General features: G+C 42.9%; 2 protein-coding genes across 2 annotated transcripts; both read left to right on the forward strand.

The window, feature by feature from the left end:
- Positions 1 to 7,974: 7,974 nt before the first annotated feature.
- On the forward strand, positions 7,975 to 18,503 carry LOC120027461 (GTP-binding protein Rit1-like). The gene is made up of 6 exons (XM_038972403.1): positions 7,975 to 8,083; positions 10,063 to 10,149; positions 10,995 to 11,051; positions 14,949 to 15,022; positions 16,044 to 16,235; positions 17,029 to 18,503. The coding sequence occupies exons 2-6, from the start codon at positions 10,068 to 10,070 to the stop codon at positions 17,257 to 17,259; spliced, it is 636 nt and encodes a 211-aa protein (XP_038828331.1). The 5' UTR covers positions 7,975 to 8,083; positions 10,063 to 10,067; the 3' UTR covers positions 17,260 to 18,503.
- Positions 18,504 to 18,713: 210 nt separating this feature from the next.
- LOC120027228 (peroxisomal membrane protein 11B-like) lies at positions 18,714 to 23,275 on the forward strand. Its single transcript, XM_038972125.1, has 4 exons — positions 18,714 to 19,107; positions 19,676 to 19,791; positions 19,917 to 20,118; positions 21,520 to 23,275. Exons 1-4 carry the CDS (start codon positions 19,052 to 19,054, stop codon positions 21,944 to 21,946), a joined length of 801 nt encoding a protein of 266 aa, XP_038828053.1. The 5' UTR covers positions 18,714 to 19,051; the 3' UTR covers positions 21,947 to 23,275.
- The last annotated feature ends 1,109 nt before the right edge of the window (positions 23,276 to 24,384 follow it).

Here is a 24,384-nt window from a genome sequence, read left to right on the forward strand (position 1 = left end):
GGTGCCTTATTGCTATTATAAACTGGTTACCAATGTAATTAGAGCAGTAAAAATAAAGGTTTTGTCATACCCTTGCTATACAGTCTGACATACCACGGCTGTCAGCCAATCAGCATTCAGGGCTCGAACCACCCAGTTTATAATACAGTATTTACCAGGGATAATACAGCTGTTGCTAAGTGTTTAAGTTATATTCAGGTAAGGCTATGGGGCTGTCTTGATGATATTTATCACTACTTATGTTTCTTTTTTTCTATGTGGATCATATGTTTCATCAGTAAGCTCACATGCAGCAACAATATCCATGAAAGTCAATAGTCAAACTGCATGTGTTAGAGCTTTTGCATGCACAGTGTAACATGGGCTTGAGTTCAAGCCAGCTCTCTTAGAGACAGGTACAAAATGGAGACATTCATTTTGTGGGGCAGATTCATACCAACACTGGCATAACAATCAGACATGATTAACTTTCAGTTCACGTACATGTTGGAAAACCGGTGTTCAGTATATTACAATGTGTCTATGATAAGTGCATTGTGGAGCTAATCAAAACAGTTTCATCTAAATTGAGGGGATGGAATAAAACTGCCACGTCTCAGTGATATCCCTTCACTGAACCCTCCCTCAGTAACAGACAAGGTTAGTGGATTGGGTCTGTCCCATTACAGTAAATGGATGATTTCTGGTTTTACTTTGTGACTGCTGTTGCTCTCACTATCATTTGATTGGTGCATTTATTTTTTAGACCTGATGCGATTGGTTGAGGCGAGGTTGTAGCATGGGTATCTATAATTCACTGGACCTTAATGTACCGAAACCCGTTGTTTATAGTACATCTGTTGTCATAGTGACCAAAGGACCATGAGTGTATCTGTAACTTTGTGTCTGTATCACCAATTTTACCAGTATAACCAATTTTACCAGAGAGAGCTTCGTAGTTTATGTTGTTCCACAGTGGCCACTTGACCCTGTATACACTTGCCTGGCAGTGCATTACTCCTGTTAATTTATGTGAATAAATCATTAATTCGAATTATTAGAATTTATAGCCATGCTACTGGTAACAGCTCAGTATATCCTCGTTTGAACTCTGCATCTTAAGAATTGTACATTCATTTTTTTCAATATATTTTGTGTGTGGTGAATATGTGTGAGAATTTCAAATGTTAGTCTCCTGCAATGTCACAACCACTGAACTCATCAAAGATGTCCGTGCCGTCAGCTCTCGTTCTGGTTGCCTCTCTTCTCCCTGAGATCTCTCTCTCTCTCTGTTTATCACCGCTGTTGCTCCGCGGCACTGTCCCCATTGTCATTATTATTTATTTATTTTACTCTGATAGTCAATAGCAATCAAAGGAAGTCAAGCTGTCACCGCATGCTATGTCTCTTTGCTGTGTCTGTACACTGCTAACCTCTTAGCTTGAATGCTGCATGTCCCTACACTCCCACACAGGTAAACATTGTACACAATCCGCTTCACTGGCCTCTGAGGTGCTCAAACTGCATCCCTACAAACTGGCTTTAATGCGAGTTTGAGCTAACTTGAGCTAGCAAACAAATCAACGTAAGTGTTTGTTATAACAGTATTTGCGTGGCGTAGTCACTCAGTAAGCTTATTTTCCTTACGCTTGGTGTATCACAGCAACTGCCATAGCAGTTATGGCACTGGAAGTGGATAAGTGGGCAGTTGTGTCCTTTCCTATAAAAGTAATCACATCCCATAAGGAACTGAGAGTAGGCAGTACTCACATCTAGGCTGCACACTGAACATTTTGGATATCTGATTGCACTTTGAAAAGCCCAAAGCAACCTTTTAGTTTTTATCACTGGTTGATTTGATCAAACTTTTTTTGCTACGGAACTAGATTTTTTTTTTGCTCTCTTTTGCTACTTTTTGAAGGGGAAAAAATCGATTTGTACAAATTGTAACATAGGAGGCTAATATCTTGTTGTTTTTGCTATCAAATTGCCATATGAATTGGTCTTAGTTAGCCCCTCACACACACTTATTTTAGTAAAAAGGTACACTCTCCCAGTTCAGTTCTTGACATCCTGCACAGTTCATGTCCTTAGTCCTATAGTTTTCCCTCTCACAGCCAATAAGAATTTCATATACTGAACAAAAATAGAAACGCAACATGTAACAAAGATTTTACTGAGTTACAGTTCATATGAGGAAATCAGTTAATTGAAATAAATTAATTTAGCCCTAATCTATGGATTTCAAACGACTGGGAATACAGATGCATCTGTTGGTCACAGATACCTTAAAACAATAGGCCTCTTGGGCCTCAGGATCTCATCACTGTATTTTTGTGGGATTCAAATTTCCATCGATAAAATGCAATTGTGTTCGTTGTCCGTAGTTTATGCCTGCCCATACCATAACCACCGCCACCATGGGGCACTCTGTTCACAACGTTGACATCACCAAATCGCTTGCCACGCGCCATACATGTGGTCTGGGGTTGTGAGGCCAGTTGGACATACTGCCAAGTTCTCTAAAACTATGCTTATGGTAGAGAAATAAACATTCCATTCTCTGGCAACAGCCCTGGTGGACATGAATGCGGTCAGCATGCCAATTGCACGCTCCCTAAAAAGTGTGGCATTGTGTTGTGTGACAGAACTGCACATTTTAGAGTGGCCTTTTATTGTTCCCAGCAGAAGGTGCACCTGTGTAATGATCATGCTGTTTAATCAGCTTCTTGATATGCCACACCAGTCAGGTGGATGGATTATCTTGGCAAAGGAGAAATGCTCACTAACAGGGATGTAAACAAATGTGTGCACAAAATTTGAGAAAAATAAGCTTTTTATGGAACATTTCTGGAATCTTTTATTTCAGCTCATTAAACATGGGACCAACACTTTACATGTGTTTTTATATTTTTGTTCAGTGTAGATACATGCACAGTATCTTCAGTTTCCATCAAAACTAATATATCAAGGCAACTTGTTGAAACAAAATACAATTTTCATTAAGAAGCACTGTGTGTCCCAGGAACCATTTCAGTCTTTTGGTTTCATAATGTTTGGCTGATAAAAATCACAACAGCCACACAGGTTTTGATGAAATAGAGATGATTTTCCAACTGTAGTTTTTTCCAATTCAGAGGAATGTCCTGTGACTATGATTTTGTATTCGTAGGAGGCTTGCAGTCTGGGGCATAATTTAATAATGTGGATATGAGAGCCGTTGGAGTGAGGCAAAAATTGCATTAGCTCTAACACCGTAACCCCAACCTGGTCTTGGCTTGGGCACAGAGGTGCTGGGCAGTAGCCTGGATGTGTGTGTGTGTGTGTGTGTTTGCATTAACCATATGGACCCCTGAAGACAGGCTGCTATGCCCCCCATTTCTAGTGTGAGCACAGACATAAAGCACATCAGTCTCACCACTGAAAGGCCAATGGGTTGTAGTCCACTGTTTGGTCAACTTTGCCCAGGAGGTGCCAACATGGTTGCTGAGGAATGATGTGATGTTATCGTTATTCATTGCTCTGGCAGTGCTGGAGAGTTAAACAATGTATCTAGTGTGGAGTGTTCAGGCTCCTAACTGTAACTGCACTAATAGGGGTTGCGTTCAATATTCTAAAAGTGTTAAAAAGTGGAGCATATTTGAAAGGCGAAAGGAGGATGACAGTAGCTTAGCATTGCGGGCCTAATTCTGTAGAAAAAGATGGCTGTCAATGTGTCGGTTGGTTGGTTGGCAAGGACACCAGTGTTTTTTAGCCTCATGTCTGTGCATGACTGTCACGCCCGTCGTTCAAGGAAGACCAAGGTGCAGCGTGGTGAGCGTACATTTTCTTTTATTAGGAAAATGTCACCAACAAAACAAGAAATAACAAAAACGCCCGTGAAGCTTACAAGGGCTATAGTGCCCCTAACAAAGACAACTTCCCACAATGACAAAAGGGAAAAGGCTGCCTAAGTATGATTCCCAATCATAGACAACGATAGACAGCTGTCTCTGATTGAGAACCATACCCGGCCAACACATAGAAATACAAAAACAAAGAAATCAGAACATAGAATGCCCACCCCAAATCACACCCTGACCAAACCAAATAGAGACATAAAAAGGCTCTCTAAGGTCAGGGCGTGACAATGACAGATAATTACTGTGAGAGGTGAGATGTTTGGCTAACAACATTGTGAGTTCTGTTCATGACAGGAAGGTTTAGTCAAGATCAAATCAAGATGTATCATAATTGCTAATTAACTTATTTTAGAAAACAAACCATGTACATTCTCCCATTTCTTTATGCTTTGAAAGATTTTCTAGTTTCCTATTTCTATGTTCTCACTGTTTCTTTTCTGACTTTGAGACACGGGTTGTGTATATTACAGGTGCCTGTGATCAATATTCAACAGTTTCCTCCTCTTGTGAGCGTTTCCCTTTGTAAATAGCACAGAAAGCACCCTGCAAAGATCAGCAACGATGTCCCATATCACTGAATAATCCCAAACAAAATGATATGCTCCGTCTTTGTTACCCTCTGTTTTGCTGGCCTCACCCTGAAACCACAGCATAAATAAGCCTATTTTATAGATATCTACATTTAAATACCGTATATCCTTGTGTAAATTACTGTTTGTTCCCAAGCACTATCAGGCAGATGCACTGCTGCCTGTCCTTAAAGTATGTGATTGTTCCCCCTGGAATGGCAAAGGGTTCTCCCCTCGCTGTAAATGTGTTCCATTGTTGGGGTGCCCTCCCTCTTCCTATCCTTGGCCCGCACTGAATCCACACTCCTTTTTCTCCTTTCAGCCCCTTCTTTTCCTCCATTGACAACCCATCCCTCTCTTTCACTGTCGTGTGTTGTACAGGCAATTCTGAGGTGTGAATAAATCTGACGGGAGGCAGGTAGCCTAGCGGTTAAGAGCGTTGGGCCAGTAACCGAAAGGTCGCTGGTTCGGATGCCCGAGACGACTAGGTGAAAATATGTTTATGTGCTGTTGAGCAAGGCACTTAACCTTAATTACTCCTGTAAGTCGCTCTGGATAAGAGCATCTGCTAAATGACTGAAATGTCAAATGTAAATAAAAAGAGAACAAGGAATTAATTGGTTGTGAGTATCCCATTGGCTATCATTGATTCACCGCCTCGGTCAGAACTGTATGTTGTGTGGGTGAAATGCAAAATAAGACAAGTACTCTGAACTGGGTTTAAACTGCATAATGCTATGAAGTCTATGCTAAATATATTACACTAATGCTGACTTGTTGAATTTGTTAACACAACGAATGTGCAAATAAAAAAATAACTGATACACTATTTTTGAGTCCTTTTGCTAAGTCACCTGGGTAGACACACGACTAGCTCACTGATGTCTCTCTGGATAAAAGCGGCTGCTAAATTACCAAATTGTAAATGCATCATTTTCTCAGACACAAACTCATGTCTGTGAACACACACACACACACACATATTACACATTTTTTCCAATACGCTACAGATGACAATATTTACAGCATGAGAATATCCAGTAGCCTATAATTGTCTGGTCTAGCTAATTAAGATCAAACAATGCACAGGAAGCACACAGCAAATAGGGACATACAGTTAACTGCCAAAATAAAGGAAACGGTAACATAGTGTCTTAAAAGGGCGTTGGGCCACCACTAGCCAGAACAGCTTCAATGCACCTTGGCATAGATTCTACATGTCTGGAACTCTATTGGAAGGATTCAACACCATTCTTCCATGCCAAATTCCATCATTTGGTGTTTTGTTGATGGTGGTGGAAAACGTTGTCTCAGGCGCCGGTCCAGAATTTCTTATAAGTGCTCAATTGGGATGAGATCTGATGACTGAAACGGCCATGGCATACATCATTTTCAAGCTCATCAAACCATTCAGTGACCACTTGTGCCCTGTGGTTAAGGGCATTGTCATCCTATTGGGGGCATAGCCATGGTATCAAAAATAATGCCCTGCCCAGCATTTTTATATATGACCCTAAGCATGATGGGATGTCATTTTTTTTAAATTAACTCAGAAACCACACCTGTGTGGAAGCACCTGCTTTCAATATAATGTGTATCCTTCATTTACTCAAGCATCTCCATTATTTTGGCAGTTACATGTACATGCCTAGTATACAGTGCATTCGGAAAGTATTCAGACCCCTAGACTTTTTCCACATTTTGTTACGTTACAGCCTTATTCTAAAATGTATTAACACATTTTTTCCCCTCATCAATCTACATACAATACCCCATAATGACAAAGCAAAGTTACATAAGCATTCAGACCCATTACTCAGTACTTTGTTAAAGCACCTTTGGCAGAGATTACAGCCTCAAGTCTTCTTGGGTATGATGCTACAAGCTTGGCACACCTGTATTTGGGGAGTTACTCCCATTCTTCTCTGTAGATCCTCGCTCTGTCAGGTTGGATGGGGAGCGTCGCTGCACAGCTATTTTCATGTCTCTCCAGAGACGTTCGATCGGGTTCAAGGTCCTGAGAGCTCTGGAGCAGGTTTTCATCAAGGATCTCTTTGTGCTTTGCTCCATTCATCTTTCCCTCAATACTGACTGGTTTCCCAGTCCCTGCCACTGAAAAACATCCTCACAGCATGATGCTGCCACCACCATGCTTCACCGTAGGGATGGTGCCAGGTTTCCTCCAGACGTGATGCTTGGCATTCAGGCCAAAGAGTTCAATCTTGGCTTTATCAGACCAGAGAATCTTGTTTCTCATGGTCTGAGAGTCCTTTAGGGGCGTTAGAGCGTTGGACTAGTAACCGAAAGGTTGCAAGATCGAATCCCCGAGCCGACAAGGTACAAATCTGTCGTTCTGCCCCTGAACAAGGCAGTTAACCCACTGTTCCTAGGCCGTCATTGAAAATAAGAATTTGTTCCTAACGGACTTGCCTAGTTAAATAAAGGTAAAATAAATAAATAAATAGGTGCCTTTTGGCAAACGCAAAGCAGGCTGTCATGTGCCTTTTACTGAGGAGTGGCTTCAGTCTGTCCACTCTATCACAAAGGCCTGATTGGTGGAGTGCTGCAGAGATGGTTTTCCCATCTCCACAGAGGAACTCTGGAGTTCTGTCAGAGGGACCATCGGGTTCTTGGTCCCCTCCCTGACCAAGGCCCTTCACCCCGATTGCTCTGTTTGGAAGAGTCTTGGTGGTTCCAAACTTCTTCCATTGAAAAATTGTGGAGGCCACTGTGTTCTTGGGGACCTTCAATGCTGCAGACATTTTTTGGTACCATTCACCAGTCCATTGCCTGGACACATTTCCAAATCATGTCCAATCAATTTAATTTACCACAGGATGATCAATGGAAACAGGATTCACCTGAGCTCAATTTCGAGTCTCATAGCAAAGGGTCTGAATACTTATGTAAATAAGTTATTTGTTTTTATTTGTAGTACATTTGCAAAAAATTCTAAAAACCTGTTTTTGCTTTGTCATTATGGGGTATTGTGTGTAGATTTAATACATTTTAGAATACGGCTGTAACGTAACAAAATGTGGAAAAAGTTAAGGGGTCTGAATACTTTCCGAATGCACTGTACACCACCACCTACGCATGGCACGTAGCCTAGATGTAAGAGAGACAGTTGCTGGTTCAAGACCCAGGCCAGGAGATTACAGAAATGGGAAGTGAACTGGCACCTGGAGGGCTGCTGGTATCTGATCCCAGGTCCTAACCACTGCCTTTGTGCCCTAGAACAAGACTGTTAACCCAAAAGTGCCTCCCATCCAGGGATGCTGCACCGTGACTGACCATGTGCCTCTCAACAACAATATGGTAGTATCTTTATTATATTCTATTACGAGAAACCTTCAAATATATGAAATTGCGTTTTAGTGGGCCTATTCATTCGTTACCAGTGTGTAACAGTACCTAACTGAACTTCAAAGGTACATTTCAAGGCCGTCCAACTCTACTGAAAAGTCACAGCAGCTGAGCAGACGGGCGGTGGGACCCTGTGACGTAGCGTTTACAGACCGCTCGCGCTGTTTACAGTTTGATCATTTGGTGGCATGAATTATCAAACATCAAGCACTAAATGGCCATAGACGTAATTTCGGCAATTATGAGGAAAGAACTTCTGTGACACAGGTGAGTCGCTCATTTCTATTCATGCATGCATAAAGTCAGTTGGCTATTTATGTTTGCAGATGTTCAATCATTTGCTTTCTTCGCAGTCAACAATATTCATGTTAACTCGTTCGTTTGTAATTACACGAAACAATGTTTTCAATGTCTGATTTGAGCACTGATCTGCAAACAGTTAGGCTAACAAATCCCTGCAGCTTGTTTTACATTTAATCGGTTCGTAGGCTACACTCGATTTTAGAAGGATCTTACATGTAAAGTTTACAAAAGTTAGGCTACTTTTTCCCCCCCAAATCCCATGTCACATACAGCCACACAATTCATTTCGCTACTTGAGCAGTCTTTTGAAGGTTCACTATTGCCCTCTAAAATGTTGTTGTTTATCCTGTTAAGTCTAGTTATCCTGTTTCAAAGTAGCCAATAAAGTATATCAAATGGTTGTTCTATTTCAGTGACTGCAACGGATGCAGTTTTCACTGCGATTTTGTCAGAAATCCAATGATTTGAAACAGTGTTAATCTCATTCCTTGTTTAGCAAATATTTTGTATATTTTTGGCAGCTGAAACATTGTAGCCGACTCACTGTTTGTAACATTGTAGTCTATAACAACGTGACAATAGTGCAACAAACTTTTAACTAAACTAAGCGCAATAAAAGTAGTCTCTAAAAATGAAATTCCCTAACTTTGGGCGTTGAATAAGGCTAGTACAGAGAGTATATATTTAATCTGCATTTCAATAACAAACTTCGAGGCCTGAGCCATCTGAAGCCTGGAGACTCCCTTGAATCACGGAGCCCGTGTAGTGATGTTATCAGGGCGAGGGAGAAAACAACAACTCGGCAATATACTACAATACCATCCACTCCTTTGTGTTTTTGGATCAAACGTTAGGCAATGGTGCACGGACATGAGCTCAGTCAGGCGTTATTGAAGTTCAGACCTCATATTTTACATAAAACCGAGTCAAAAAACGTAGCTGCTTCCAAGCGGATATGAACATCTATTTTTAACCTCCCAAATTCTGTCTGTTCAATCTGCCTCTGTCCTGACAACAATGAACCGGCTTTGTAAAATATTTTGTCTCCGCATTCCATCATTGAGATAATGTGATCCCTTCATAGGTCTACCGTTATTAGCCTAGGCCCTAATGATAAGTAAATATGTGCTTATGTAGGCCTATTTATCAATTATAAATATGTAATGAATTTATTCTCACAATTTAAATTAAAGTTTAATATAGCACAAATATAGTATTTTTGGTAAGGGAAAGCTAGGCGATATCGCTATGGAAAATGGCAATAATAGGTATGATGACATTGCCTGGGGTTGTGGTGGTCAATGTCACACATTCGCCTTCCACCGAGAAATCACATGATTGCCCCATCAAGTCGATACGAGTCGGTTCCTCTTTCCGCGTGAGTGCTGCTGGCTGCTGCGTAGACCAATTTAATAAACTGAAGTCATCTGACTCTCATAAGTCAATCTACACACACACCAAATGGATCTGATGAGTTGAATAGTTTTTATTTCTAAGGGTGGCAAAGTAGACTAGACTTGGCTGTATAGCTCCACTTCTGTCCCTGAAAACTCGTTCACCTGTTTCATCGCTATTCAGTAGATCTACTGTATGTTTCAGTGGTTGACTAACTCGACTTTCAACAGTGAATGGATATTGATGTTCAAGTTTGTCAGTGTGTGTGTGTCTCTCTCTCTCTTTCCATCTCCTCCCTCATCTCTTGTCAGTAGCTTTAGTGCTTTACACATGATGGCAAGATTGCACATTGGCATGTGTGTTAGTCACTTTCAACTCTGTACACTCTCTTTTACAGTTCTATTCAATAGTCCTGGGCTTAATAAACTGGGACCAAAAATGGATATGTATGTGTATATTTATGTGAATTATTTGGGTGTCAATATGTGCCGGTTCCTGTGTTTGTAAAGGGTATATGTGTATTAATCACCACCTCTATCTCCTCATAGTGTAAATGGAGTCATCGCGAGGCTCTGGGGGTCTCTCCCGCGAGTACAAGCTGGTGATGCTGGGAGAGGGGGGAGTGGGGAAGAGCGGTGAGTACACACACACACACTCAGAATTACACTTAACTGTACTCTTCACTCTTACTTAGTGCATGTCTTTGTTTCTGTCTTGCTCCTGTTTTTTACGTATTATCTCTGACTTCGACTATTCTTCTTCAACTCGGTCTTGATTTACATTACTTTTCCTAATGTCCTCTTGTTTTTTTTATGAGTGAGATGTGTGGGTGTTTGTATGTGAGAGAGACACACACACACACACACCCTCCAAGTGCAGTCAGGCAGTCAGAGTTCTCGTAAGCATGGGCGTTGGCTGCCTTCTACGGCAGTCTGGGGTGCCTTTTGGGTGCCTGTTGTCAGGAAGACGCATCAGTGCCTAGCAACCGCCTTCCTCTTCTTGGCTACTGTTGCTGTGGAGACTGGCAGAGTTCACCTGGTATAGGTGCACAGCAAAGTAGTCAAAACATCGGAGAGGGAGGATACAGAGGGATGAAGGGAGAGATGGGTCATAAAAACAAGCGTCATTCTGATTTCATCTGTGCAAGTTATCGTCATGGAAACTAGAGTGGGTGTACACTGATGCTGCGGAGGTGTGTGTGTGTCTGTGTGTTATCTATGTGCGTGAACCACTGCATGCCTGGAGGAAGAACAACAACGAGACGAGAGGGAGGGGAAGTGTGTGTGTGATACAACCTGGGAAATGTAATAGTCTCCCATATAGAGGGATTATGACGTCAATAGCACCCTTTCTTTCTCTCTCTCTTTCTTCCACTCTGTTTTCTGATCTTCTGTAGTTTGTTTCTGATTTCTCCTTTTTGGATTATTGATGCAGTGCCTATGAAGCTTGTTAAAACTTAACTCTCTTTCTCTCTCCTCAGCTATTATAATGCAGTTTATCAGCCACAGGTTCCCTGAAGACCATGACCCCACCATAGGTGAGAGTGCTTGGTCTCTGATCAAAATACGGCGACTCCTATTTGCTCAAATTTGGCGTCCTAAACCACACCAAAAATGAGCCACCCTTTGCCTAGAGGACAGCTTTGCACACTCTTGGCATTCTCTCAACCAGCTTCACCTGGAATGCTTTTCCAACAGTCTTGAAGGAGTTCCCACAAATGCTGAGCACTTGTTGGCTGCTTTTCCTTCACTCTGTGGTCCAACTCATCCCAAACCATCTTAATTGGGTTGAGGTCGGGTGATTGTGGAGGCCAGGTCATCTGATGCAGCACTCCATCACTCTCCTTCTTGGTCAAATAGCCCTTACACAGCCTGAAGGTGTGTTGGGTCATTAACCTGCGTCTCACAAAGATGCGATGGTTGGAAACAAAAACCTGAAATTTGGACTCATCAGACCAAAGGACATATATTTCCACCGGTCTAATGTCCATTGCTGGTGTTTCTTGGCCCAAGCAAGACTCTTCTTCTTATTGGTGTCCTTTAGTGGTGGTTTCTTTGCAGAAATTCGACCATGAAGGCCTGATTCACGCAGTCTCCTCTGGACAGTTGATGTTGAGATGTGTCTGTTACTTGAACTCTGAAGCATTAATCTGGGCATAATTTATGAGGCTGGTAACTCTAACAAACTTTTCCTCTATAGCAGAGGTAACTGCTTTGCTATATCTTGGCCAGGTCGCAGTTGTAAATGAGAACTTGTTCTCAACTGGCCTACCTGGTTAAATAAAGGTGAAATAAAAAATAATAATAAAAAAACTCTGGGTCTTCCTTTCCTGTGGCGGTCCTCATGAGAGCCAGTTTCATCATTGCGCTTGATGGTTTTTGCGACTGCATTTGAAGAAACTTTCAAAGTTCTTGAAATTTTCCGTATTGACAGACCTTCATGTCTTAAAGTAACGATGGACTGTCGTTTCTCTTTGCTTATTTGAACTGTTCATTCCATAATATGGACTTGGTCTTTTACCAAATAGAGCTATCTTCTGTATACCACCCCTACCTTGTCACAAGACAACTGATTGGCTCAAACGCATTAAGAAGGAAAGAAATTCCATAAATAAACTTTTAACAAGGCACACCTGTTAATTGAAATGCATTCCAGGTGACTACCTCATTAAGTTGGTTGAGAGAATGCCAAGAGTGTGCAAAGCTGTCATTAAGGGAAAGGGTGGCTACTTTGAAGAATCTAAAATCTAAAATATATTTTGATTTGTTTAACATTTTTTTGGGTTACTACATGATTCCATATGTATTTCATAGTTTTGATGTCCTAACTATTAATCTACAATGTAGAAAATAGTAAAAATGTAAGAAAAACCCTTGAATGAGTAGGTGTGTCCAAACTGTTGACTGGTACTGTATTTACATACACTGAGTGTACAAAACATCAGGAACACCTTCCTAATATTGAGTTTCACCCCCCTTTGCCTTCAGAAAAGCCTCAATTGGACTACATGGTGTCAAAAGTGTTCCTTAGGGATGCTGGCCCATGTTGACTCCAATGTGTTCCACAGTTGTGAATTTGGCTGGATGTCCTTTGGGTGGTGGACCATTCTTGATTCACAGCATGAAAAACTCAGCAGCGTTGCTGTTCTAGATACACTCAAACCGGTGCGCCTGGCACCTACTACCATACCCCGTTCAAAGGCACTTAAATCTTTTGATTTGCCCATTCACCCTCTGAATGGCACACATACAATCCATGTCGCAATTGTCTCAAGGCTTACAAATCCTTCTTTAACCTGTGTTCTCCCCTTCGTCTACACTGATTTGAAGTGGATTGAACAGGTGACATCAGTAAGGCAACACCTTGATTCACCTGGTCAGTCTGTTATTGGAAAGTGCAGGGGTCACGCGGCCGTGGCTTGCTATATAAAGCAAGCAGACAGGCATCGAGGCTTTCAGTTACTGTTCAATTTAACATTAGAATGGGCAAAACTAATGACCTAAGCGACTTTGAGCGTGGTATGATCATCGGGGCCAGGCACGCTGGATCCAGTTCCTCTAAAACCGGCCGCCTTCCTGGGCTTTTCACGCACGGCAGTGTGTAGGGTTTCCCGAGAATGGTGCGACAAACAAAAAATCCAGTCAGTGGAAGTCCTGTGGGCAAAAGAGAATGGCAAGAATCGTGCAAGGACGTCACATTGCTTGCTTAGCGAGTACCACTTCCTCCCGTTTCGGCCCATACCTGGTGCGAACTCGGGACCTCTGACATGTGACTGCCCTACTGAAGCGTCTTACCAGTCGGCGCTATGTGAAAAGCTAGCTATTTGCTGGCGCAATGGGCATACTTCAGGCTGAGGAGTAAGTTTCACACACCCCCATGTGCTACACTAACAGGCAAGCCACGAACAGACAAATAACGGCGCTGTACAACAGTGGTATGCAGAACGGCATCTCGGGACGCACAACTTGTCGATTGTTGTCACGGATGGGCTACTGCAGCAGACGACCACACCGGGTTCCACTCCTATCAGATAAAAACAAGAAGAAGCGGCTTCAGCGGACACGCAATCACCAAAACCGGACAGTTGAGTCTGACAAATCCCGGTTCCTGTTGCATCATTCAATGGCAGAGTCAGGATTTGACATAAGCAGCATGAGTCTATCCTGCCTGGTGTTAATGGTACAGGCTATTGGCGGTGGTGTACCACCGTCCAGTTTGCAGCAACTGTGTGATGCCATCGCGTTAGCGTAGACCAACATCCCTGTGGAACGTGTCTGACTTGTATAATCCATCACCTGAATAATTCAGGCTGTTCTGGAGGCAAAGGAAGGTCCGACCCAGTACTAGATGGGTGTACCTAATAAACTGGCTGGTGAGTAGATAGATGTAACTGCCAGAATAATGGTAACAGTTGAGTAAATGTGGGATACAAAGTATATTGAAAGCAGGTTCTTCCACACAGGTGTGGTTCCTGAGTTAATTAAGAAATGAACATCCCATCATGCTTAGGGTCATATATAAAAATGCTGGGCAGACCATTATTTTGGCTACCATGGCTATGCCCCAATAGGATGACAATGCCTCCATCCACAGGGCTCTGAATGGTTTGATGAGCATGAAAATGTTAACCATATGCTATGACCGTTCTCAGTCACCAGATCTCAACCCAATTGAACACTTATGGAAGATTCTAGAGCAGCGCTTGAGACAGCGTTTTCCACCACCATCAACAAAACTTACTGAAGGAGGGAACGAGGTATAACATACTACGGGGAGTCAACAGCCAATAATATTCACTTGAAAAACTGAAATCACGCCTAACGGGCCAATGGATGCCGAGGCCCACCCTCGGATGCCCCGCCTTCCTGGCTATAATACCAGGGCTCACATCCATTTCCTCAATTCAGAACTGTTTTTCAGCGAGCACAAATCCCCTGACGTGTGTGGCCAAAATATGTTCTACCTCGTTCCATTCTTCAGGGAACATTAGTTATATTAATAACTATGTTCCCTTTCAGTCGGTTACTCTGTATAACATACTATGGGTACATACAATCACTCCCCAAGCCGACTCAGAGGGTACCAAACAAGGAGGCCCACGGCACCCCAAGCACACACAGGTTCCACCGGCTCCAAAAAGGGGTTACAGAAGTCAGAAGTTTCCTCTAATACTTACCTGAGAAGCCTGAACTGTCAGAGCCCCATATAGGGTATAGACCCCATGGTTCCAAGAACAATACTTACCTTGCGAGCATGAAATGTCAGAACTCATACAAGGAACTGCAAGTCCAAAACAAGAGAACACCTGGCGTGACTTGATAAAGCCCACATGCACGCTGCATAGCATCGACCAGAGTCGATGAACCACGGCCTATGACGTAACTACACAATTATCTTGTATAGCCATTAAAATACCACTCAATGTCTCTCCCAGAGGATGCATACAAGACACAGATCCGCATCGATGATGAACCAGCCAACCTAGACATCCTGGATACAGCAGGACAGGTAACTTCCTCACAAAGGGCTTCCATTAAAACGTCACGCCTCCATCTCATTCTCGATAGTCTAATTTGGCTTCCTCGCCTCCTCTCCTTCCTCTACTGATCTGTAAACATAGGATAGGTGAAAGCAATAGGGAAAAAACACCTTGGAAGGACTGGGAATTTGCTTTCATCTGTCTAGTTTTTTCACATTAGATCAGATAGAGGAGGGAAAACCCTCTCCCTCTATCCCGATGCTCACTTTCCTATAAAATTAATAATTTCTGACTGTCTGTTCCTGTCTCTCAATTACATTCAATTCAATCATTCTTATTAGCATGATCACTTATCATTGGCAATGTAAGATAATTATTTATCAAAGCAAACCCAGAAGAACATATCTCCCCTTCATTGTCATGACATCCAAGTCTTTACTCTTCTCAACTTCTATTTAAGCAATGCTCACACAATCTACTCCCTTCTTTTACTTACATAATATGTCTTTCTCACCCACTCCCCGCACCGTGTCTTTGCCTATCTGACTCATGCATAGACTCATGCATGGCTCACTTATGATGTTAGTCATGTTCTATATATGGTCATGTACATGTTCTATAATACATGCCCATGACTGGGTTTGTTAATACCGGACCAAATTCAGGGAAGTGTCCACACACAGGGCATTGTGTTTAGAGAGCTAATGCTTTGAGTGACCTAGACAGTCCACTGTCTCAAGTGACCCTTAACTTCTGAGTAATCTAAATTCAAATATTTTTTATGTTCTTCCTCTAGTAGCTTGTAGGACAGACAGACCGATGTATTGGTGTACACACACCAATACACCGATACACCGATGTACACAGGTGTACACACACACACTCTCGCTCACACTCATACCAGTACATGAATGTGTGGGTGTATGTGCAGCATCTGCATATGTAATGTTATCTAAGTATTTTGCTGTTATCCTTTCTGTACCAGTCCTTAATCACTCGCTCCACTTTTGCCTCTTTCTTTCTCCAACACACACACACGGCCCTCTCCAGGCGGAGTTTACAGCCATGCGGGACCAGTACATGCGGGCGGGCGAGGGCTTCATCATCTCCTACTCCATCACAGATAGGCGGAGCTTACAGGAGGCGCGCCAGTTCAAGCAGCTCATTGACCGTGTGCGCCGCACCGCCAACACACCAGTGGTACTGGTGGGCAACAAGTCTGACCTGACCCATCTCAGACAGGTGAGAATTGTGGGAAGGAAGGAGGGAGGGGGAGAGGGATGCACATTGGTAGTCTTGGCACTAAAGTAGGTTTTGCCCACTATCTGGCGGCATTAAAATCTTACTACTATTCAAAAGGCCTATCTTTACACATTTACTGGGAGATTTACAGATTGCCTGTCTGACTGGTATGATAAATCTATAGATTCCCCGGTAAATGGAGACAGGGAATCTGTAGATATACAAAGGAGACGGGGAATCTGTAGATTTACAAAGGAGACGGGGAATCTAGATTTACAAAGGAGACGGGGAATCTAGATTTACAAAGGAGACGGGGAATCTGTAGATTTACCAAGGAGACGGGGAATCTGTAGATTTACCAAGGAGACGGGGAATCTGTAGATTTACCAAGGAGACGGGGAATCTGTAGATTTACCAAGGAGACGGGGAATCTGTAGATTTACCAAGGAGACGGGGAATCTGTAGATTTACCAAGGAGACGGGGAATCTGTAGATTTACCAAGGAGACGGGGAATCTGTAGATTTACCAAGGAGACGGGGAATCTGTAGATTTACCAAGGAGACGGGGAATCTGTAGATTTACCAAGGAGACGGGGAATCTGTAGATTTACCAAGGAGACGGGGAATCTGTAGATTTACCAAGGAGACGAGGAATCTGTAGATCCACACACTTACCGTAACATATACATCATGACTCTGTTTGGTACATATACTGTATATAACAATTGTCTCATGTCTGTAGGTTTTATCTGTATACTGGCTTTCAACATGGTATTTCCCTCCACTCCACTAGGTGTCAGTAGAGGAGGGGAAGGAGCTGGCCAGGGAGTTCCAGTGCCCCTTTTTCGAGACCTCTGCTGCATTTCGCTACTACATCGACGAGGTTTTCGCCGCCCTGGTCCGCCAGATTCGCCAACGCGAGGCCGAGTCGGTCCGCGGCAGTGAGAGGAAGAACAGGAGGAACCACTCGTTCTGGAGCCGCATGCGATCCACCTTCCACAAGAAACAACACTCCGAGCACTGAGAGAGGGGCACTGTGGGATACGACAGTCCTCCAGTGGTACCCTTACAGCCCCAATTCCTAGTTCCAACTCCCACGAGGAGACTAATGACTCTTGTCCGAGTTAGATTATGAGTGTTTGCAACGGCAACTAAACTAACAATTGTTACTGAAGAGATTAGCCTCTTGTGCGCATTAGAGAAGGCAGGAACCATGCTGATGTACCGTATGCTCATTGTGCTGCAATTTGGGTCTGGCTTTTAACAACAGCCGACGTTAGCATTTTAGTATCCAATGAAACCAATTGACTGTAGTGTTTAATATTTAAAAAATGCTGAGACAGCGTGGGGTTTGCCTGAAGTTACAACATTTATCTTTGATGGAGAGCCAGAGATGAGACGTTTAGGTGAAACTATGTAGGGAGGGAAGGGGTTGCGGTCCTGAAGAGATGGAGGGATGGGCGCTTGAAGAGAGGTAGATATTATGGGGAATTGCAGAGGGGAAGGGAGCAAAGACTAGGCTGAGAAGGTCATACAGTAGGTAAAGTGGCAGGTATTGAGGAGTGAGCTTGAAGTTTGATTTAAAGGCGGTTGGGAAATGCGAAGGGGTATGAGATGTGAGTTTGAAGATTAGAGGGAGAGTCCCAAAGGATGTGGAGTATCTTGCCAGCCAAGGAAATGGAAAGAATGAAAAGATTGTAATATAGAAGATGATGAAAACAAGATGTTCTGATAGCATTGAGGTTCCTCTCCATTTCAACTGAAAAGCCTTCATGGGTTATTGCTTTGTGTTTGTAAGCTGACCAGCCTGTACTCAGGGCTGGTGCCATGTTGCAGTGGGAATACTTTAACAGTTGTGAACTGAGTTGCAGAGGATATTTAATACACAGGTGGTGTTGATGTTGACAAGACATTACTGTGCAGCATTACCTAATATGGTCCACTAGAATGGAATTTGATGGGCGTAGCTGGCATTTTAATTTTGCTCCGCCTACAACAGGTTTGTCATCATACAATGTTTTATAGTGTTTCAGTAAATAGCGATAATGCCAAGTACAGTACCTCTCCAGAGTGTTTCACACTCCTTTATTACCCCCTGACCTGTAGTACAACGGTTGTGCACTTATTATTTCAGCACTCCGTGGATCTGGTAGTGCCACATATGGGAGTATATTATGTTTTGTGTTTGTTTTATTCCTCTTGATCATGATTGTTTTCCTTAATTTATTTTCTATTAACACACTAAAATAAAATGTACTGCCATTTTTTTCCAAATTGGTTGTGTGTTTTGTCTGGCCTCTGTGTGTGTGAGTCACCCCCATGTGGCGGTATGAGGTTCCGCAGCAAATATAATCCACGGTAATGAGTCTTGGTTTGACTGTTGTGTTTGAATAACTACAATCGTTCGTTTTCATTTATGCTATCGCTTATACAATAGCGTGCTGCGCAAAAAAATCACGAATCGACTAATGCCATGAACAATACAATCAATATGCTGTGCACGAACTTCCTATCAGTTAAGTTACGTAGCTAATGATTACCCTGGGAAAGGTCTTTCGCTATTGTGTCCCTCCGCTGTTTCCGTCCATGGGTAAAGGTGATGTGAAGCTAACTCCTTAGCACTTTTAAGTAAAAAATAAATCTACATTTTACAAGCTGTTGGCAGACGTGTGGGGCACATTGTGGACATATTGAACTGTGTATATAGCATTGGGCTGCTCTTGCCAGAAGACGGTATAGAACGTTGCTAGCTAACAAAGCACAGGCCTAATCCACGGTTGCAAGTGAACGGAAGTGGTAGTCTACCTGTCGTGAGAATGGACTCTTGGGTTCGATTCAACTCGCAGAGCCAAGCCAAGGAGCGCGTTTTCAGGTACAGTAGCTAGCAAAAATGTCATATGAGAGTTGAGATTTCTCAAACAGTAGTATGTCATGTCAGAATCAGCTGGTAGGTTTCAAGTTAAATTCATTACACGAATACAGTAGCTAGGGAGTTTAGTCCGCTAATATTAGCTAGCTAGCACGAAAGTTAGCAGTCAATGTAAACTGATATCCATGAGCATACAAAATATGAATGTTAGAGGACGAAAAAATACAAATAACAAAAAATGTATTTATAAAAAAGTCGGTTTTGGGCTGCAGTTGTCACTGCCTGCTTGCCCGTTTTATTGGGTAAATTACTGCGCCACAGCTGATTTTTGGATTCGAATTGAGGGGGTCTCATGCACAATGCTAATGTCCAGCCTTTCCTTATCAAGTGGGCATAGTCCCAATTAAATTTAGTATTATACTGATGGCTAGCTACATGAAAGTACCAGTTGCCCTTGACATGAAAAACATTGTGCCCAAGTTATTCATCACAAGATGTAAACTATGACTAAACTATAGTAAAATAGATATAATCAGATTTTGACACGCATTCATTTTCTGTGTTCACACAGGGCTGCACAGTATGCCTGTACGTTGCTAGGCTACACTCTCCAGAAGGGTGGGTCAGGTGTTGAGCTCCTGAAGATGGTGAAACAACTGGAAACGCATATAAGCCTAACAAGGAAGTGTAAGTCAATGTTTGTAAATCAATGCGGCACATCTGTGTCTCAGGATTATGGCTCAGGCTTACTCTCCATTGGTATTTCACTGTGCCTCAATTCAGTTTCCTGGGTCTCACATCTCTCTCTCCAGTGATGCGTCTGGGGAACTCTGCAGAGGCTGTAGAAGCAGCGAAGCGTGCGGTGCACCTCTCAGACAGCGTGCTACGTCTCTGCCTGACCGTGGCCCACCTTAACAAGGCCATGTACTTCGCCTGTGACAACGTGCTGTGGGCTGGCAAGGCGGGCCTCCTGCCCAAACTGGACCAGGACAAGTGGAGCCAGAGATCCTTCAGGTGACTTATAATTGGGAACCTTAAGCCCTAAACTGTATTGGGAGTCGGTGTATTTGAGTTGTCCTATTATTGGCAGTTGTTACCTACATTCTCTCCCTAGAGCTACACTACGTGATCAAAAGTACGTAGACAGCTGTTCGTCGAAAATCTCATTCCAAAGTCATGTGCATTGATATGGAGTTGGTCCCACCTTTGCTGCTATAACACCCTCCACTCTTCTGGGAAGGTTTTCCACTAGATGTTGGAACATTGCTGCGGGGACTTGCTTCCATTCAGCCACAAGAGCATTAGTGAGGTCGGGCACTGATGTTGGGCAATTAGCCCTGGCTCGCAGTCTGCGGGCCAAAGGTGTTCGATGGAATTGAGGTCAGGACTCTGTGCAGGCCAGTCAAGTTCTTCCACACTATTTCTGCATGGGGGTATTGTCATGCTGAAATAGGAAAGGGTCTTTCTCAAACAAAATCATCTAGAATGTTATTGTTTGCTGTATCGTTAAGATTTCCCTTCACTGGAACTAAGGGGCCTAGCCCAAACCATTATTCCTCCTCCACCAAACTTTACCGTTGGCACTATGCATTGGGGCAGGTAGCGTTCTCCTGGCATCCACCAAACCCAGATTCGTCCGTCTGACTGCCAGATGGTGAAGCGTGATTCATCACTCCAGAGAACGCGTTTCCACTGCTCCAGAGTCCAATGGCGGCGAGCTTTACACCACTCCAACCGACACTTGACATTGCGCATGGTGATCTTAGGTTTGTGTGGCTGCTTTGCCATTGAAACCAATTTCATGAAGCTCCCAACTAACAGTTGTTGTGCTGACTTTGCTTCCAGAGGCAGTTTGGAACTCGGTAGTGAGCATTGCAACCGAGGACAGACGCTTTTTACGCGCTTCAGCACTTGGCGGTCCTGTTTTGTGAGCTTGCGTGGCCTACCACTTCGCGGCTGAGCCGTTGTTGCTCCTAGACGTTTTCCACTTCACAATAATAGCACTTACAGTTGACCGGGTCAGCTCTAGCAGGACAGAAATTTGACGAACTGACTTGTTGGATAGGTGGTATCCTATTACAGAGCTCTTCAGTAAGGCCATTCTACTGCCTATGTTTGTCTATGGAGATTGCATGGCTGTGTGCTCGATTTTATACACCTGTCAGCAACTGGTGTGGCTGAAATAACAGAATCCACTAAATTGAAGGGGTGCCGACTTATTTTTGTTTATATAGTGTATTTTCTATCACTTTCGTTCTCTAATTCTACCTCTAACTCACCCTCTTCTTTTCCCTCTGCCACTTTTTCTTTTGTTTGTCTTCTACATCCTCTCTTCCGGGCATGCACTATCTTTACTGTCTCATGTTTTACATTAATCTCTCTCTCTCACGCTCTTACACATTTCTCTCTCTACAGGTACTACCTCTTTGCCCTCATCCTCAACCTAACCCGGGATGCCTATGAGATCCGCCTGCTTATGGAGCGTGAGGCCCGCTCCTCCCACGGGGGGTCAAATGCTACCTGGACCTCCTCTCCTCCCTCTCCATCCCCCGAGAACGGAGACCTCTCCCACCCCCACCCCTCTTCCTCCTCCTTCCCTGTGGCCATATTACCCCTTCTGTCTGAACGCTTCGGCAGACAGTTCCACCTGCTGGGGACGGTGCTGCGCAGCAACCCACCGCTACTGCTGGACCTGCTGAAGAATGCATGCGACGTGTTTATCCCGCTGGACCGGCTGGGCATCTACCCTACCGGCCAGGGCTTCGTGGGGGCCTGCGGCCTGGCCTCCTCTATTCTCTCCATCCTCACCATCGTCCACCCCTGGCTCAAGCTCAAACCGTGAAGAAGCCAGAATTTTTGGTTGAATGTTCAAGCTCAAGTCGAACATTCCTCAAGCTCGAGCCTGGAAGGAGGCATTTTGGCAGAACGTTTTAGGTCCGCTGGTAGAAGTCTAGAAGTGCTGTTGTGTCTAAGGATGCAGCATGATGGGTCCTGTACACTGTTTGCTTGGAAAGTTTAGCAATTTGAGCAGATCAAGCTCAGATAAAGGTTGGTGGACTGAAACAGTAATATTTCGAATCAAAGAGAGAATTTGCAATTGAGCTTTGTATTGGAATTACATCTTTTGTATCTTGTTCATGCTCTAAAATGTTCAAACACTAAATTCCCCAAAAGCCATTTGGTTTGGTAGTTGAGAAGGACCTTCCCCATGCAAGTGTATAGTACACACACACACACACACAGAGTAGACGCATAAACACGAAGTCAAGTTCATGAAGTTTGTCAGTTGTGACCCAGGCTTTAAAGAAAAACGACCAAAAACTACATTTTGGTATTTGTTTCATTAGTCCATTGTTGATGTAGTCCCAAAATGTTTAAGATTTATAAATACAGAAATACAGCCTGTATGATACATTTATCATGATGCAAAATTCATCATACCGGGTGTATTTCTGTATTTTGAAAGTTAAACATTTTGGGACTATATCAACAATGGACTAATGAAACAAATACCGAAATGTAGTTTTTGGGTGGAGTTTTGTTTTAAAGTCTGGGTAAATCACAACTAACGGGCATTATGAAGTGCTACACAGCACAAAGAAAGCCAGAATGTCATTCAGTGGGTGGATACTCTGGGATTTTGACAATGATGGCCCTTTATCTACTTCCCCAGAGTCATGAACTGGTGGATTCCATTTTAATGAACTCACAAGCTGTTGGGAGCACATGACAAACCCAAGTATGTTGATGATCTATAATATCTTCTCAGATGATTGTGAGGAGCAGCTGTCTTGCATGTCTCAAGTCCAAACTTCTCTGTCAAAGGGGAGAGACCACGTCCACAAATACTACTAACTGTCCTCTTTCATAACTTGCACTTAGTTTATAACCTTAATTAGCATTTGAAATGGATCCTGGTCTCTATTAGGAAAGTGCTTCCACATCCCTATACGTACTGTTTCTGTCCTGTTAGTATTCAAAATGATACCATTGGATAGGATTATCTGTACCTACAGCATTGTTTTGGGAGATAGGCCTATTGTCCAATGTTATCCTTGAGGAACGCCGTACAGCTAGATATGTGGTACATCTTCCTCAGTTAATTAAAGCCATAACATAAGAAAGCTTTATTTCTATGAAGAGGTGCAATAAAATATTTTCTCATACCGGGTGTAAATGTTTAATAATAATGACTTTTGAGGTGAAGGGTCCTTTTATAAGCGGGTAAAGGGGACATTTATTGGCTTGTATAGGGAAGCAAACCAGTCGGCTGTGTTCTTGTGCTGATATGGGTAATATGTCCACATTAGAGTATTTTATTAACATTTATGCATGTGTGAAATGAATTATTGAGTTTACAGAGCCAGTGATTATGACAATTAAGTAAATGATTCAGCCAACTTGGGCATCTACTATTTCAGTCCATTTAACTATATCATTTGTTGAATTCACCCAAAAACAAATGATTTAGTCTACTTGTAAGTACTTTTGTTAAGCTACTTATGTCAATTTGTATAACTCAATTACATCAATATTGTGTATTAATGCCATGCCATTTAAAGCCACTGAACCGGATGCGAATTAAGCTATATTAGGTATTTAAGTTTATTCAGCTGCAATGACACAGCAGTGGGATAAAGCCATGCTATATTATTATTAAAAAAATGTTGTAACCTTTATTTAACTAGGCAAGTCAGTTAACAAATCCTTATTTACAGTGATGGCCTACCCCGGCCAAACCCGGACGACGCTGGGCCAATTGTGCGCCGCCCTATGGGACTCCCAATCACGCCGGATGTGATACAGCCTGGATTCAAACCTCTTGCACTGAGATTTTTTATTTAAACTTTATTTTAAACAAATTCTTATTTACAATGATGGTCTACCAGGGAACAGTGGATAAACTGCCTTGTTCAGGGGCAGAACGACAGATTTTTACCTTGTCAGCTTGGGGATTTGATCTAGCAACCTTTCGGTTACTGGCCCAATGCTCTAACCACTAGGCTACCTGCCACCCCAAATGCAGTGCCTTATACCGCTGCGCCCCTCAGGAGCCCAAAATCTTTCATACGGCTCATTTAAAACATTTTACTTTCTCCTCTATATATATATTCAACTGTTACAGTGCAACGAGAGCACTGTGCTGGAAGTCAAAATATGCCATTTGGTCTCTGGCTAGCTAGCAAAACAATTTCTTAATCGTTGTCCTTGACAGGCTAATTGTGGACATGATTTCTGGTATAATCTCCACTACTTTTGAGTCGAGTCACACTGTAGAGG

Source organism: Salvelinus namaycush, chromosome 32 (genome assembly GCF_016432855.1).
Source record: "Salvelinus namaycush isolate Seneca chromosome 32, SaNama_1.0, whole genome shotgun sequence".
NCBI classification, from domain to species: Eukaryota; Metazoa; Chordata; class Actinopteri; order Salmoniformes; family Salmonidae; genus Salvelinus; species Salvelinus namaycush.